The sequence below is a fragment of the Coregonus clupeaformis genome, unplaced genomic scaffold (assembly GCF_020615455.1).
Source record: "Coregonus clupeaformis isolate EN_2021a unplaced genomic scaffold, ASM2061545v1 scaf0082, whole genome shotgun sequence".
Classification (NCBI taxonomy): Eukaryota; Metazoa; Chordata; class Actinopteri; order Salmoniformes; family Salmonidae; genus Coregonus; species Coregonus clupeaformis.
Genome location: NW_025533537.1, coordinates 291,054 through 307,945, shown reverse-complemented (window position 1 = coordinate 307,945; position 16,892 = coordinate 291,054). Strand labels below are relative to the sequence as shown.

Genomic DNA, 16,892 nt, shown 5'->3' with positions numbered 1-16,892 from the left:
ATACTTATTTCCCTCATTAAAATGCAAATCAATGTATAACATTTTTGACATGCGTTTTTCTGGATTGTTTTGTTGTTATTCTGTCTCTCACTGTTCAAATAAACCTACCATTTAAATTATAGACTGATCATTTCTTTGTCAGTGGGCAAACGTACAAAATCAGCAGGGGATCAAATACTTTTTTCCCTCACTGTATGTGGTAGTGGTGGAGTAGGGGCCTGAAGTCACACAGTGTGTTGTGAAATCTGTTATGAATGTATTGTAAAATTGTATACATTGGGGGAAAAAAGTATTTAGTCAGCCACCGATTGTGCAAGTTCTCCCACTTAAAAAGATGAGAGAGGCCTGTAATTTTCATCATAGGTACACGTCAACTATGACAGACAAAATGAGAAAAAAAAATCAGAAAATCACATTGTAGGATTTTTAATGAATTTATTTGCAAATTATGGTGGAAAATAAGTATTTGGTCAATAACTAAAAGTTTCTCAATACTTTGTTATATACCCTTTGTTGGCAATGACACAGGTCAAACGTTTTCTGTAAGTCTTCACAAGGTTTTCACACACTGTTGCTGGTATTTTGGCCCATTCCTCCATGCAGATCTCCTCTAGAGCAGTGATGTTTTGGGGCTGTCGCTGGGCAACACAGACTTTCAACTCCCCTCCAAAGATTTTCTATGGGGTTGAGATCTGGAGACTGGCTAGGCCACTCCAGGACCTTGAAATGCTTCTTACGAAGCCACTCCTTCGTTACCCGGGCGGTGTGTTTGGGATCATTGTCATGCTGAAAGACTCAGCCACGTTTCATCTTCAATGCCCTTGCTGATGGAAGGAGGTTTTCACTCGAAATCTCACGATACATGGCCCCATTCATTCTTTCCTTTACACGGATCAGTCGTCCTGGTCCCTTTGCAGAAAAACAGCCCCAAAGCATGATGTGTCCACCCCCATGCTTCACAGTAGGTATGGTGTTCTTTGGATGCAACTCAGCATTCTTTGTCCTCCAAACACGACGAGTTGAGTTTTTACCAAAAAGTTCTATTTTGGTTTAATCTGACCATATGACATTCTCCCAATCCTCTTCTGGATCATCCAAATGCACTCTAGCAAACTTCAAACGGGCCTGGACATGTACTGGCTTAAGCAGGGGGACACGTCTGGCACTGCAGGATTTGAGTCCCTGGCGGCGTAGTGTGTTACTGATGGTAGGCTTTGTTACTTTGGTCCCAGCTCTCTGCAGGTCATTCACTAGGTCCCCCCCGTGTGGTTCTGGGATTTTTGCTCACCGTTCTTGTGATCATTTTGACCCCACGGGGTGAGATCTTGCGTGGAGCCCCAGATCGAGGGAGATTATCAGTGGTCTTGTATGTCTTCCATTTCCTAATAATTGCTCCCACAGTTGATTTCTTCAAACCAAGCTGCTTACCTATTGCAGATTCAGTCTTCCCAGCCTGGTGCAGGTCTACAATTTTGTTTCTGGTGTCCTTTGACAGCTCTTTGGTCTTGGCCATAGTGGAGTTTGGAGTGTGACTGTTTGAGGGTGTGGACAGGTGTCTTTTATACTGATAACAAGTTCAAACAGGTGCCATTAATACAGGTAACGAGTGGAGGACAGAGGAGCTTCTTAAAGAAGAAGTTACAGGTCTGTGAGAGCCAGAAATCTTGCTTGTTTGTAGGTGACCAAATACTTATTTTCCACCATAATTTGCAAATAAATTCATAAAAAATCCTACAATGTGATTTTCTGGATTTTCTTTTCTCAATTTGTCTGTCATAGTTGACGTGTACCTATGATGAAAATTACAGGCCTCTCTCATCTTTTTAAGTGGGAGAACTTGCACAATTGGTGGCTGACTAAATACTTTTTTCCCCCACTGTAACTGCCTTAATTTTGCTGGACCCCAGGAAGAGTAGCTGCTGCCTTGGCAGGAACTAATGGGGATCCATAATAAATACAAATACAGAGGGTAGTGCGTACGGCCCAGTACATCACTGGGGCCAAGCTTCCTGCCATCCAGGACCTCTATACCAGGCGATGTCAGAGGAAGGCCCAAAAAATTGTCAAAGACTCAAGCCACCCTAGTCATAGACTGTTCTCTCTGCTACCACACGGCAAGCGGTACCGGAGCGCCAAGTCTAGGTCCAAAAGGCTTCTCAACAGCTTCTACCCCCAAGCCATAAGACTGCTGAACAATTAATCAAATGGCCACCCAGACTATTTGCATTGACACCCCCCCCATTTGTTTTTACACTGCTGCTACCCGCTGTCTATTATCTATGCATAGTCACTTTACCCCTACCTACAAATTACCTCGACTAACCTGTACCCCCTCACATTGACTCGGTACCGATACCCCCTGTATATAGCCTCGTTATTGCTATTTTATTGTGTTTTATTAAATTCTTTAGTTTATTTAGTAAATATTTTCTTAACTCTATTTATTGAACTGCATTGTTGGTTAAGGGCTTGTAAGTAAGCATTTCACGGTAAGGTCTACACCTGCTGTATTCAGCGCATGTGACAAATAAAATTGTATTTGATTTGAAGTCCCCTCCTTACTGGATATCAGGAAGATACAAAACCACGTGGATGCTTGAAGGACAAACAGGGAGAGATTCATTGTAGATAACTAACTAAAAACTAACTAAAAACGAACTAGCTTTCCCTTTTTATCTGTGGGTTCATCATCAGAGTAGAGAAACACACCCTTTTGTTTGACTACAAAGAACAAGCTATAAACAAGACCATGCATGTTTAGGTAACCTAGCAACCCAATGTTCATCTCCCAGGACAAACTAGCAACAGCTACAGTAGCTAGCTAAATGTCCATAAATGTTCCATGTGTGTTTCGACCTGACCCCAAATTAATATAGTTGGTTCACAGTTGGTTTTGGTATTTTAACCTGTGTGTCGTGATCATGTCTGATGTTCCTTAATACAAATAGATAAAAAAAGGACCGTTGACTGAGCAGCTTCAAACGCTGTCTCCGGCAGCGGGAGTGCCTAGCTCTGAGCCCTCGCTCTGAGAACCATTTCATCCTGATCTTCTCTACAAGCACAGGGATTATCTCAATGTACATCAGATTGGCCCATTTGATCAAAGTAGTGCATCAGTCAGTCTCACACATCACGTCACAAGGCCCAGCGCAGTGTGAGAGAGCTGAAGAGATGAGCATTGGCAGGAACATCTTAGGACCCTCAGCTTACGTCCTAAACGGGACCCTATTCCCTATATAAGGAACAGGGCTCTGGTCTAAAGTAGTGCACTATAAAGGGAACAGGGTACCATTTAGGACGTAAGCTGAGGGTCCTAAGATGTTCCTGCCAAGATGGGAGGAGCTAAATGGAAGAAGTCTTATTTAATGTATCTACTACACATCTCAAGCAGACCAGTAACTACACATCTCTATAGTACTGCATGTATCAAGCAGACCAGTAACTACACATCTCTATAGTACTGCATGTATCAAGCAGACCAGTAACTACACATCTCTATAGTACTGCATGTATCAAGCAGACCAGTAACTACACATCTCTATAGTACTGCATGTATCAAGCAGACCAGTAACTACACATCTCTATAGTACTGCATGTATCAAGCAGACCAGTAACTACACATCTCTATAGTACTGCATGTATCAAGCAGACCAGTAACTACACATCTCTATAGTACTGCATGTATCAAGCAGACCAGTAACTACACATCTCTATAGTACTGCATGTATCAACAAGTAAATCCTCACAACTATACATTTCACACTTAAAATGCTGTATTTCCAAAGATAATTTACAGAGCAGAAGCTTAAGGTGATTTTAATAATGGATTGGTATTATTTCAGTAAGCGGTTTCCTCCGATAGGTACAGTGGAACTATGACAGAAGACCTATCAGACATGGATTGTGTCCCAAATGGCATCCATTTTCATAGGGCTCGCATCAAGAGTAGCACACTATATCAAGAGTAGCATATAGGATACAGGGTCCCATTTGGGACTCATTCATGGTTCATTCATGGTTCATTCATGGTTTGTAATTAAAGGAAGGAAAGGTTCTAAGTCACAATGCTGAAAACAGGTGGTGGGGTATGGTGGGGCATGGTGGGGCATGGTGGGGCATGGATGGTGGGGCATGGTGGGGCATGGATGGTGGGGCATGGTGGGGCATGGATGGTGGGGCATGGATGGTGGGGCATGGTGGGGCATGGTGGAGCATGGTGGGGCATGGTGGAGCATGGTGGGGCATGGATGGTGGGGCATGGTGGAGCATGGTGGGGCATGGAGGGGTATGTATGGTGGGGCATGGTGGGGCATGGTGGGGCATGGTGGGGCATGGATGGTGGGGCATGGATGGTGGGGCATGGTGGGGCATGGTGGAGCATGGTGGGGCATGGTGGGGTATGGATGGTGGGGCATGGATGGTGGGGCATGGTGGGGTATGGATGGTGGGGCATGGATGGTGGGGCATGGTGGGGTATGGATGGTGGGGCATGGATGGTGGGGCATGGATGGTGGGGCATGGATGGTGGGGCATGGATGGTGGGACATGGATGGTGGGGCATGGATGGTGGGGCATGGATGGTGGGGCATGGATGGTGGGGCATGGATGGTGGGGCATGGATGGTGGGGCATGGTGGGGCATGGTGGGGCATGGATGGTGGGGCATGGTGGGGCATGGATGGTGGGGCATGGTGGGGCATGGTGGAGCATGGTGGGGCATGGTGGAGCATGGTGGGGCATGGTGGAGCATGGTGGGGCATGGTGGGGCATGGTGGGGTATGGATGGTGGGGCATGGATGGTGGGGCATGGATGGTGGGGCATGGATGGTGGGACATGGATGGTGGGGCATGGATGGTGGGGCATGGTGGGGCATGGATGGTGGGGCATGGATGGTGGGGCATGGTGGGGCATGGTGGAGCATGGTGGGGCATGGTGGGGCATGGTGGGGCATGGTGGGGCATGGTGGGGCATGGATGGTGGGGCATGGATGGTGGGGCATGGTGGGGCATGGTGGGGCATGGTGGGGCATGGTGGGGCATGGATGGTGGGGCATGGATGGTGGGGCATGGTGGGGCATGGTGGGGCATGGTGGGGCATGGTGGGGTATGGATGGTGGGGCATGGATGGTGGGGCATGGTGGGGTATGGATGGTGGGGCATGGATGGTGGGGCATGGTGGGGTATGGATGGTGGGGCATGGATGGTGGGGCATGGATGGTGGGGCATGGATGGTGGGGCATGGATGGTGGGACATGGATGGTGGGGCATGGATGGTGGGGCATGGATGGTGGGGCATGGATGGTGGGGCATGGATGGTGGGGCATGGATGGTGGGGCATGGTGGGGCATGGTGGGGCATGGATGGTGGGGCATGGTGGGGCATGGATGGTGGGGCATGGTGGGGCATGGTGGAGCATGGTGGGGCATGGTGGAGCATGGTGGGGCATGGTGGAGCATGGTGGGGCATGGTGGGGCATGGTGGGGTATGGATGGTGGGGCATGGATGGTGGGGCATGGATGGTGGGGCATGGATGGTGGGACATGGATGGTGGGGCATGGATGGTGGGGCATGGTGGGGCATGGTGGAGCATGGTGGGGCATGGATGGTGGGGCATGGATGGTGGGGCATGGATGGTGGGGCATGGTGGGGCATGGTGGAGCATGGTGGGGCATGGTGGAGCATGGTGGGGCATGGATGGTGGGGCATGGATGGTGGGGCATGGATGGTGGGGCATGGTGGGGCATGGATGGTGGGGCATGGTGGGGCATGGATGGTGGGGCATGGTGGGGCATGGTGGGGCATGGTGGGGCATGGATGGTGGGGCATGGTGGGGCATGGATGGTGGGGCATGGTGGGGCATGGTGGGGCATGGATGGTGGGGCATGGATGGTGGGGCATGGATGGTGGGGCATGGATGGTGGGGCATGGATGGTGGGGCATGGTGGGGCATGGTGGGGCATGGATGGTGGGGCATGGATGGTGGGGCATGGTGGGGCATGGATGGTGGGGCATGGATGGTGGGGCATGGTGGGGCATGGCTGTTTCATCTAAATATGCAAAAAGATATTAGATTATATAATATATGGTTATATTTTTTTAAACAGCACTCTACAAACTACAGTAGTATTCAACAATCAAAGATCCCACAGTCAAAAAATAATAATACAGCCACTTCATTGTTTGCTATCTCTTCCAAGGATCAATCACTCACCAATGCATTATAATGAATGAATACTTAATTGTCCCATGGGGAAATAAGATTGGCAAGATTAGCTTAGAATGTTAATGTCTTCACTGTGTGTCATTACTGTGTAATTATTCGTTTTCTGGTGGATCCTCTCTATGTTTGTACCAGGAAGATCACATTGGTAGTTTGGTGTAAGTCGCTCTGGATAAGAGCGTCTGCTAAATGACTAAAATGTAAATGTAATGGATGATGTCATCCTTTAGAACAGAACAGGAGATGCTATAGCTATTCCATTCAGACGGTGTCTAAGTAGGAGATGCTATAGCTATTCCATTCAGACGGTGTCTAAGTAGGAGGGGCTATAGCTATTCCATTCAGACGGTGTCTAAGTAGGAGATGCTATAGCTATTCCATTCAGACGGTGTCTAAGTAGGAGATGCTATAGCTATTCCATTCAGACGGTGTCTAAGTAGGAGGGGCTATAGCTATTCCATTCAGACGGTGTCTAAGTAGGAGATGCTATAGCTATTCCATTCAGACGGTGTCTAAGTAGGAGGGGCTATAGGTATTCCATTCAGACGGTGTCTAAGTAGGAGATGCTATAGCTATTCCATTCAGACGGTGTCTAAGTAGGAGATGCTATAGCTATTCCATTCAGACGGTGTCTAAGTAAGAGATGCTATAGGTATTCCATTCAGACGGTGTCTAAGTAGGAGATGCTATAGGTATTCCATTCAGATGGTGTCTAAGTAGGAGGGGCTATAGCTATTCCATTCAGACGGTGTCTAAGTAGGAGATGCTATAGGTATTCCATTCAGACGGTGTCTAAGTAGGAGGGGCTATAGGTATTCCATTCAGACGGTGTCTAAGTAGGAGGGGCTATAGGTATTCCATTCAGACGGTGTCTAAGTAGGAGGGGCTATAGCTATTCCATTCAGACGGTGTCTAAGTAGGAGATGCTATAGCTATTCCATTCAGACGGTGTCTAAGTAGGAGATGCTATAGCTATTCCATTCAGACGGTGTCTAAGTAGGAGGGGCTATAGCTATTCCATTCAGACGGTGTCTAAGTAGGAGATGCTATAGCTATTCCATTCAGACGGTGTCTAAGTAGGAGATGCTATAGCTATTCCATTCAGACGGTGTCTAAGTAAGAGATGCTATAGGTATTCCATTCAGACGGTGTCTAAGTAGGAGATGCTATAGGTATTCCATTCAGATGGTGTCTAAGTAGGAGGGGCTATAGCTATTCCATTCAGACGGTGTCTAAGTAGGAGATGCTATAGGTATTCCATTCAGACGGTGTCTAAGTAGGAGGGGCTATAGGTATTCCATTCAGACGGTGTCTAAGTAGGAGGGGCTATAGGTATTCCATTCAGACGGTGTCTAAGTAGGAGAGCTATAGCTATTCCATTCAGACGGTGTCTAAGTAGGAGATGCTATAGGTATTCCATTCAGACGGTGTCTAAGTAGGAGATGCTATAGGTATTCCATTCAGACGGTGTCTAAGTAGGAGGGGCTATAGGTATTCCATTCAGACGGTGTCTAAGTAGGAGATGCTATAGCTATTCCATTCAGACGGTGTCTAAGTAGGAGATGCTATAGCTATTCCATTCAGACGGTGTCTAAGTAGGAGGGGCTATAGGTATTCCATTCAGACGGTGTCTAAGTAGGAGGGGCTATAGGTATTCCATTCAGACGGTGTCTAAGTAGGAGGGGCTATAGGTATTCCATTCAGACGGTGTCTAAGTAGGAGGGGCTATAGGTATTCCATTCAGACGGTGTCTAAGTAGGAGGGGCTATAGGTATTCCATTCAGACGGTGTCTAAGTAGGAGAGCTATAGCTATTCCATTCAGACGGTGTCTAAGTAGGAGAGCTATAGCTATTCCATTCAGACGGTGTCTAAGTAAGAGATGCTATAGGTATTCCATTCAGACGGTGTCTAAGTAGGAGATGCTATAGCTATTCCATTCAGACGGTGTCTAAGTAGGAGAGCTATAGCTATTCCATTCAGACGGTGTCTAAGTAGGAGGGGCTATAGCTATTCCATTCTAAGTAGGATTTATTGCATTGCTATTTTGTTGCAATGTCATGTTTCTAAACACAAGAGAATAATGCATTCAAATAAGTGCATTTTTTCCCAAAAAAGATATGTATTGTATCGTCATTTCTATAGCCTTATAAATGATTTCTAAAATCACCCAAAAGGTTATCGAACAGAACATGACCTACCACTCGACCTCTCCTGTTGCAGTGTGTTGGTGTCTAACTATGGGAGGTTGCGTGCCGTGTGATCCCTGAGTCTCGTCGCTACGTTGTTGTATGAACGTTATGGGTATTGTGCCTCTACACCACTACCGCCATCTGCCTGTTATCACGGTCATTTCACTTCACCTAGCCTACTGACACGGAATTATGTTGGAACCTAACGAAATGCATCAGAAATCTATTTGTAAAATAACCAATTATTTGCATTGCAAATATGTTACCTGAAAATGTGTTTTCATTTATTCTTAAAATAAATGTTTTATTTGTTGACATGTTATTCTAAACCCATTCTGCTAAATATTGATTAAACATTACACAACTAGCATATCCATAGGCAAAACTGCGAATAAAAGCAAGAATGTGAATTGTATTTCAAGCGCTTACCTTCTATGTTGACAGCCAGGAGGACTATCCAAACGCTCGCCAACATCGCCATGGCGCTTCAACTCACCCCCCGGAACTTCTGCGACAGCTTCCCCTTAGTGGATTGGATCAACTCCCTCCAAATGATTTAGACCAGGTATGTTAGGAATACCTTGAGAACCGATGTCGATGTGGAACTACTTTCAAACTAATGAATGAATGCGAGCCGACGCGGAAAGCATCAATTCGTGACTTCCCTGTAGTTATTCCAACGGCTTCTGAACTACGCACCGCGAATCGTTGTCCGTACAGTAGATTGATGAGTAGATCTCACGAAGATATCCAAGGCACTTTTTTTTTAACGCACAACCGAACAAACGAGTTGATGCGTTCTTATCTAACCGAGTTAGGTGAACGGTGGGGGGCAATAGAAATCGTCCAAAACAGGTTTCTATTGTGGCCAAGTCAGGAAGCAGGCTATCCCCAGTCTTCCTTGAATCCCGTATCTCATCCAATGCTGCAGGTCGCCACTGCTGTTGCCAAAGCCTCCAGTATTTCGGAATTGATGCGAGGGGGCGGGAGGTGCTCGATGCCTCAATGGCAAGTTCCAGGAAACCCAATGGATAGTTCTTCTGAATTATTAGTGTCCTTAGAATGCAGATGATATCCAACAGACAGATCTGCAATGGTCTTCTTTACTTTTTTAGAACAAAACAATAGCCGAAGTTCCCTCTTTCTCCGGGCAATTGAATCAGGAGATGTATAGTTTTTTTCTCCCTCCGTGGACTCAGTAGATAGAGCAGATTTGTATCCGGTAGTTTATTCGACAAATACTAGGTATATTTTCATAAAACAGCCTGCAATCCAGCTATGCGGATTTCCATACAAAGACGCCACAACCTGAACTGGCATAATGTAGCCTAGCTGACAAGCTCCGAGCACAGATCCGAATCCGTGACGTTAGACACCCATGTGAAGCTAGCCACAATAAGGATTAGCCACAATAGTGGAATTTGCGGTTCGCCTTCAAAATAAAAGTTCCCCATAGAAAGTGATTCAAACTGATACAAATAGTGGAATCATGCCATATTTGGACTAGATAATGCTAAACAAGGTCGGACTTTTGTAATATAAATTCAACAAAAGACAATAATTAGTTAATTTGAATCAGTTGAAATCGCACTGTGGATGTAATAGACTTTAGAATTGCATTGGGGGCATACTTACTGTATATTTCAGTGTACAGCCTAACCTATGGATGTTGCACACATTGAATGGATATCAACCTACTTTGTGACACTCACAGAACGCAACTGTGTAGAGTTTACATGAAACACAAAATGAAACATCTGATTCAAGCCATCTACATTTCATTAGATGACTTCATTCATTTCATGAGTAATTCAGAAATAATGATTACACTACAGGCATATCATTTACATTTACATATCATAAAATTATATCACTCAACTGCTTTCTAAACAAGTACTGTGTTTTCTGTCAACTCATACAACAGACGGTCTCTCATTCCTTTGTAGCAAAATCGATGAACGCTTTTCCCTGAAAGAACTGCTTTGGAAAACAAACATAGATACATTGTTTTATTATTTGCAGTTGGTGTGAAAACAGGGCAGATGTTTACGGCAAGAATAGGAAAGAGATCATCCTTCAACTAAGATACATTTCAGATGATGGGATCAAAGGCTCTCTTGCACAGCAAATAACCCATCAGAGTGGGACTTGTAGCATGTGCAATTTTTTTTGCAACAATCATCACAGCTGTGTAATCCATGCAGCCCAGACATTACTAGTAAAGATGGACATGACAACACAAAGCAATTTTCCTACACATTTTCCTCCATCCTGCACACAGAGCAAGTACACCTATGAATTGTCTAGTGTAATCACATTTTCAGATAAATGTCAATGCACATGTCAGGATCAACATTGGTATATTAACTGTACTCAGGAAACTAAATCTACAGCCTATACATATGTATACATATGAAAAAGTAGAACAATTATTTTCTAAAGCCACACTTGTAGTGGTAGCATATTGTAAAACACAAAGCACAAAGATCCTGGATTTCCACCAGACAGAGACCACTCACTGACAGGTACAATGACAAGCATTCACCTGTTGAAATTCCAATTCCATCTAAGTGTCTGCTATCTCCACTAACTAGAGAGGATTATGATACAAAAAGTGAGGGAAAGTGATTTATATTTAGTGGTGGGATTATAGATGTCTACAACAATCTGGTCATGATGTAGTGGTGGGATTATAGATGTCTACAACAATCTGGTCATGATGTAGTGGTGGGATTATAGATGGCTACAACAATCTGGTCATGATGTAGTGGTGGGATTATAGATGGCTACAACAATCTGGTCATGATGTAGTGGTGGGATTATAGATGGCTACAACAATCTGGTCATGATGTAGTGGTGGGATTATAGATGGCTACAACAATCTGGTCATGATGTAGTGGTGGGATTATAGATGGCTACAACAATCTGGTCATGATGTAGTGGTGGGATTATAGATGGCTACAACAATCTGGTCATGATGTAGTGGTGGGATTATAGATGGCTACAACAATCTGGTCATGATGTAGTGGTGGGATTATAGATGGCTACAACAATCTGGTCATGATGTAGTGGTGGGATTATAGATGGCTACAACAATCTGGTCATGATGTAGTGGTGGGATTATAGATGGCTACAACAATCTGAAATTTGTATCTCATTATGGTAAATGGTGAAATAATTATAGCCAGTCATAATTGTAATGGTTTAGCAGATACTAAGAAAAGACTATCAGTATTTGCAGTGCCTTGCAGAAGTATTCTCCCCCTTGGCGTTTTTCCTATTTTGTTGCATTACAACCTGTAATTTAAAATTATTTCTATTTGGATTTCATGTAATGGACATACACAAAATAGTCCAAATTGGTGAAGTGAAATGAAAAAGATAACTTGTTAAAATAAATTCTAAAAAATAAATAACGGAAAAGTGGTGCATGCATATGTATTCACCCCGTTTGCTACGAAGCCCCTAAATAAGATCTGGTGTATCCCAGAGGTTGTAAATCTCTAATAATCAGACCAAGTCGCCCAGCATACAATCATCAGGTTTTATTCATGAGAACGTTCTGCCCTTGAATGGGCACACATTCATTTTTATACACACACGTGATCAGTAAAATAATCCCGCCCCGCTTTAAGCGAGCTGTATTTTCTCATTGTACACCTAACAATCATTGTCATATTCTGCAACATGTTCCCTAATCTCCTCCAAGCCCAATGGTTCTCTCCCTCCTTGAGTTGGGACCCTACTTCCTGTTATTAGTTTCACCGTTATCACAAGTTGTCTGCAGACAGTTCTCCTTCCCCTTCATTGTCTAGCCGATCTCCTACTCATATTGCTAAATAGTAACACAATGTCCTAATCTTAACTTTGTCCTACGCACACACACTACTAGTTTACAGTTTTATGATTCCAACACATTTCACAGAATCTCCGGAGTGTAATAATTAGTCACTTCTAAATTCTCAAATCACCATGCCAAATATTTTTTGTCTCCTGAGGGGAATAGGCTTTGTCGTGCTTCACGACTGTCTTGGTGTGTTTGGACCATGTTAGTTTGTTGGTGATGTGGACATCAAGGAAATTGAAGCTCTCAACCTGCTCCACTACAGCCCTGTCGATGAGAATGGGGGCGTGCTCGGCCCTCCTTTTCCTGTAGTCCACAATCATCTCCTTTGTCTTGGTCACGTTGAGGGAGAAGTTGTTATCCTGGCAACACACGGCCAGGTCTCTGACCTCCTCCCTATAGGCTGTCTCATCGTTGTCGGTGATCAGGCCTACCACTGTTGTGTCATCGGCAAACTTAATGATGGTGTTGGAGTCGTGCCTGGCCATGCAGTCATGGGTGAACAGGGAGTACAGGAGGGGACTGAGCACGCACCCCTGAGGGGCCCCCGTGTTGAGGATCAGTGTGACAGATGTGTTGTTACCTACCTTTACCACCTGGGGGCGGCCCGTCTGGAAGTCCAGGATCCAGTTGCAGAGGGAGGTGTTTAGTCCCAGGGTCCTTAGCTTAGTGATGAGCTTTGAAGGCACTATGGTGTTGAACGCTGAGCTGTAGTCAATGAATAGCATTCTCACGTAGGTGTTCCTCTTGTCTAGGTGGGAAAGGGCAGTGTGGAGTGCAATAGAGATTGCATCATCTGTGGATCTGTTGGGGTGGTATGCAAATTGGAGTGGGTCTAGCATTTCTGGGATAATGGTGTTGATGTGAGCCATGACCAGCCTTTCAAAGCACTTCATGGCTACAGACGTCAGTGCTACGGGTCAGTAGTCATTTAGGCAGGTTGCCTTAGTGTTCTTGGGCACAGGGACTATGGTGGTCTGCTTGAAACATGTTGGTATTACAGACTCAGTCAGGGACAGGTTGAAAATGTCAGCGAAGACACTTGCCAGTTGGTCAGAGCATGCTCGGAGTACACGTCCTGATAATATGTCTGGCCCCGCGGCCTTGTGAATGTTGACCTGTTTAAAGGTCTTACTCACATCGGCTACGGAGAGCGTGATCACACAGTCGTCCGGAACAGCTGATGCTCTCATGCATGCTTCAGTGTTGCTTGCCTCGAAGTGAGCATAGAAGTAATTTAGCTTGTCTGGTAGGCTTGTGTAACTGGGCAGCTCGTGGCTGTGCTTCCCTTTGTAGTCTGTAATAGTTTGCAAGCCCTGCCACATCCGACAAGTGTCAGAGCCGGTGTAGTACGATTCAATCTTAGTCCTGTATTGATGCTTTGCCTGTTTGATGGTTCGTCGGAGGGCATATCGGGATTTCTTATGAACGTCCGGGTTAGAGTCCCACTCCTTGAAAGCGGCAGCTCTACCCTTTAGCTCAGTGCGGATTTAGGCAGTGTTTCTCAGCCAGTCGAAATCATGAATCAGCTGGCATCATTTTTATGGATATATACAAAGAAATGTCAATTGAGAAAAGTTAAAACGAAATGTAGTGCAGCTAGTTTTCTGTCTTTCCAGCTTCAGTTTGAAGTGATTGTGTTAGCTGTGTTGTTGGCTAGCTCCTCTGAACAACAGTGTCCTGACGAGAGAGCACATTTTCTATGCCAGGCGAAATTGCGCCTCATTAGCTCATTGTTATGGATGTATCCAAATAAATGTCACTAGAAAACAGGTTAAACAAATTGAAATGCAGCGATTGATGTTAGTCTGGATGCACTATTTGACGTGACTATAAGTTAGCCGTAGTTGGCTAGCTAGCAAGAAAGGGATTAGAACCTTGCCAGCCAGTATGGCAATGGAACATTTAGAACCAACAACTGGGTCGTGTCCATAGATACAGAACAAAAAGACTGAATGAATGGGTCACGTCTCTGGCAACCTAACTGATAGAACGAACGACCAGCCGGCTTGGGTAGCAACCCTAGATTTGTGTCGGGACTATATCTTGTGAAAGGATGAAATAGTATGAATAAATTTGTCAAAATAAAGTTTTTAGTGAAAATATGTCAATCATAATTTGAATATGTTGGTAACCTGTATAAAATTGATAATGCACTCGAAGCAGGTGTCTCTGGCATTATCACTTAAATGTAAACGCTTTAATCAGCATTCCAGCTTGTTGATCTGCGCATGTGCTAAACAGGATCAATAGGGAAATCGTTCTTCATGTAAACGTTTTAATCAGACTATTATATTAATCTGACTATCCACAATAATCTCATTATTTGGTAACCGCGTTCAGTGATACACGCCCGAAGAGGAGGGGCGAGAGAGCGGAATGGTGAGAGGCTTTGTGGAAAGTTTAGGAAACTGCAAAGGAAGCTTTTTGGGAGAGGACTATCACAATCTTAGAGGGAGGGGAAATGCTGTTTTATGAAAAAACATTAACAGATAAAGTGTATTTTCTCTACAGTACATGTAAGGATGCTCATAATGTATTAAATGAAAACCGGTAAATGTGTCCTTTAAGTACAGTAAACCTACTCTAAGAGTAGATACAGTTATTAGCTAGTAGTATAGTACAGTTCCAGGGTCAGTTATTAGCTAGTAGTATAGTACAGTCCCAGGGTCAGTTATTAGCTACTATATACAGTCCCAGGGTCAGTTATTAGCTCCTATATACAGTCCCAGGGTCAGTTATTAGCTACTATATACAGTCCCAGGGTCAGTTATTAGCTACTATATACAGTCCCAGGGTCAGTTATTAGCTACTATATACAGTCCCAGGGTCAGTTATTAGCTACTATATACAGTCCCAGGGTCAGTTATTAGCTACTATATACAGTCCCAGGGTCAGTTATTAGCTACTATATACAGTCCCAGGGTCAGTTATTAGCTACTATATACAGTCCCAGGGTCAGTTATTAGCTCCTATATACAGTCCCAGGGTCAGTTATTAGCTCCTATATACAGTCCCAGGGTCAGTTATTAGCTACTATATACAGTCCCAGGGTCAGTTATTAGCTACTATATACAGTCCCAGGGTCAGTTATTAGCTCCTATATACAGTCCCAGGGTCAGTTATTAGCTAGTAGTATAGTACAGTCCCAGGGTCAGTTATTAGCTCCTATATACAGTCCCAGGGTCAGTTATTAGCTCCTATATACAGTCCCAGGGTCAGTTATTAGCTACTATATACAGTCCCAGGGTCAGTTATTAGCTCCTATATACAGTCCCAGGGTCAGTTATTAGCTACTATATACAGTCCCAGGGTCAGTTATTAGCTACTATATACAGTCCCAGGGTCAGTTATTAGCTACTATATACAGTCCCAGGGTCAGTTATTAGCTCCTATATACAGTCCCAGGGTCAGTTATTAGCTACTATATACAGTCCCAGGGTCAGTTATTAGCTACTATATACAGTCCCAGGGTCAGTTATTAGCTCCTATATACAGTCCCAGGGTCAGTTATTAGCTAGTAGTATAGTACAGTCCCAGGGTCAGTTATTAGCTACTACAGTGGGGAAAACAGTATTTAGTCAGCCACCAATGGTCCAAGTTCTCCCACTTAAAAAGATGAGAGAGGCCTGTAATTTTCATCATAGGTACACGTCAACTATGACAGACAAATTGAGGAAAAAAAATCCAGAAAATCACATTGTAGGATTTTTAATGAATTTATTTGCAAATTATGGTGGAAAATAAGTATTTGGTCACCTACAAACAAGCAAGATTTCTGGCTCTCAAAGACCTGTAACTTCTTCTTTAAGAGGCTCCTCTGTCCTCCACTCGTTACCTGTATTAATGGCACCTGTTTGAACTTGTTATCAGTATAAAAGACACCTGTCCACAACCTCAAACAGTCACACTCCAAACTCCACTATGGCCAAGACCAAAGAGCTGTCAAAGGACACCAGAAACAAAATTGTAGACCTGCACCAGGCTGGGAAGACTGAATCTGCAATAGGTAAGCAGCTTAGTTTGAAGAAATCAACTGTGGGAGCAATTATTAGGAAATGGAAGACATACAAGACCACTGATAATCTCCCTCGATCTGGGGCTCCACGCAAGATCTCACCCCGTGGGGGTCAAAATGATCACAAGAACGGTGAGCAAAAATCCCAGAACCACACAGGGGGACCTAGTGAATGACCTGCAGAGAGCTGGGACCAAAGTAACAAAGCCTACCATCAGTAACACACTACGCCGCCAGGGACTCAAATCCTGCAGTGCCAGACGTGTCCCCCCTGCTTAAGCCAGTACATGTCCAGGCCCGTCTGAAGTTTGCTAGAGTGCATTTGGATGATCCAGAAGAGGATTGGGAGAATGTCATATGGTCAGATGAAACCAAAATAGAACTTTTTGGTAAAAACTCAACTCGTCGTGTTTGGAGGACAAAGAATGCTGAGTTGCATCCAAAGAACACCATACCTACTGTGAAGCATGGGGGTTGGAAACATCATGCTTTGGGGCTGTTTTTCTGCAAAGGGACCAGGACGACTGATCCGTGTAAAGGAAAGAATGAATGGGGCCGTGTATCGTGAGATTTTGAGTGAAAACCTCCTTCCATCAGCAAGGGCATTGAAGATGAAACGTG

At 44.6% G+C, this 16,892-nt stretch overlaps 1 protein-coding gene across 2 annotated transcripts in view; it reads right to left on the bottom strand.

Annotated features, from left to right (window-relative positions):
- nectin1b (nectin cell adhesion molecule 1b) overlaps window positions 1–9,770 on the bottom strand; it is a 568,693-nt gene extending 558,923 nt beyond the window's left edge. For both annotated transcript variants that reach the window (XM_045213155.1, XM_045213154.1), the window contains exon 1: window positions 8,839–9,770. In XM_045213155.1, coding sequence (XP_045069090.1) covers window positions 8,839–8,890 — 52 coding nt within the window. In that variant the 5' untranslated portion in view covers window positions 8,891–9,770. The remainder of the gene's footprint in view (window positions 1–8,838) is intronic.
- Window positions 9,771–16,892: the final 7,122 nt, after the last annotated feature.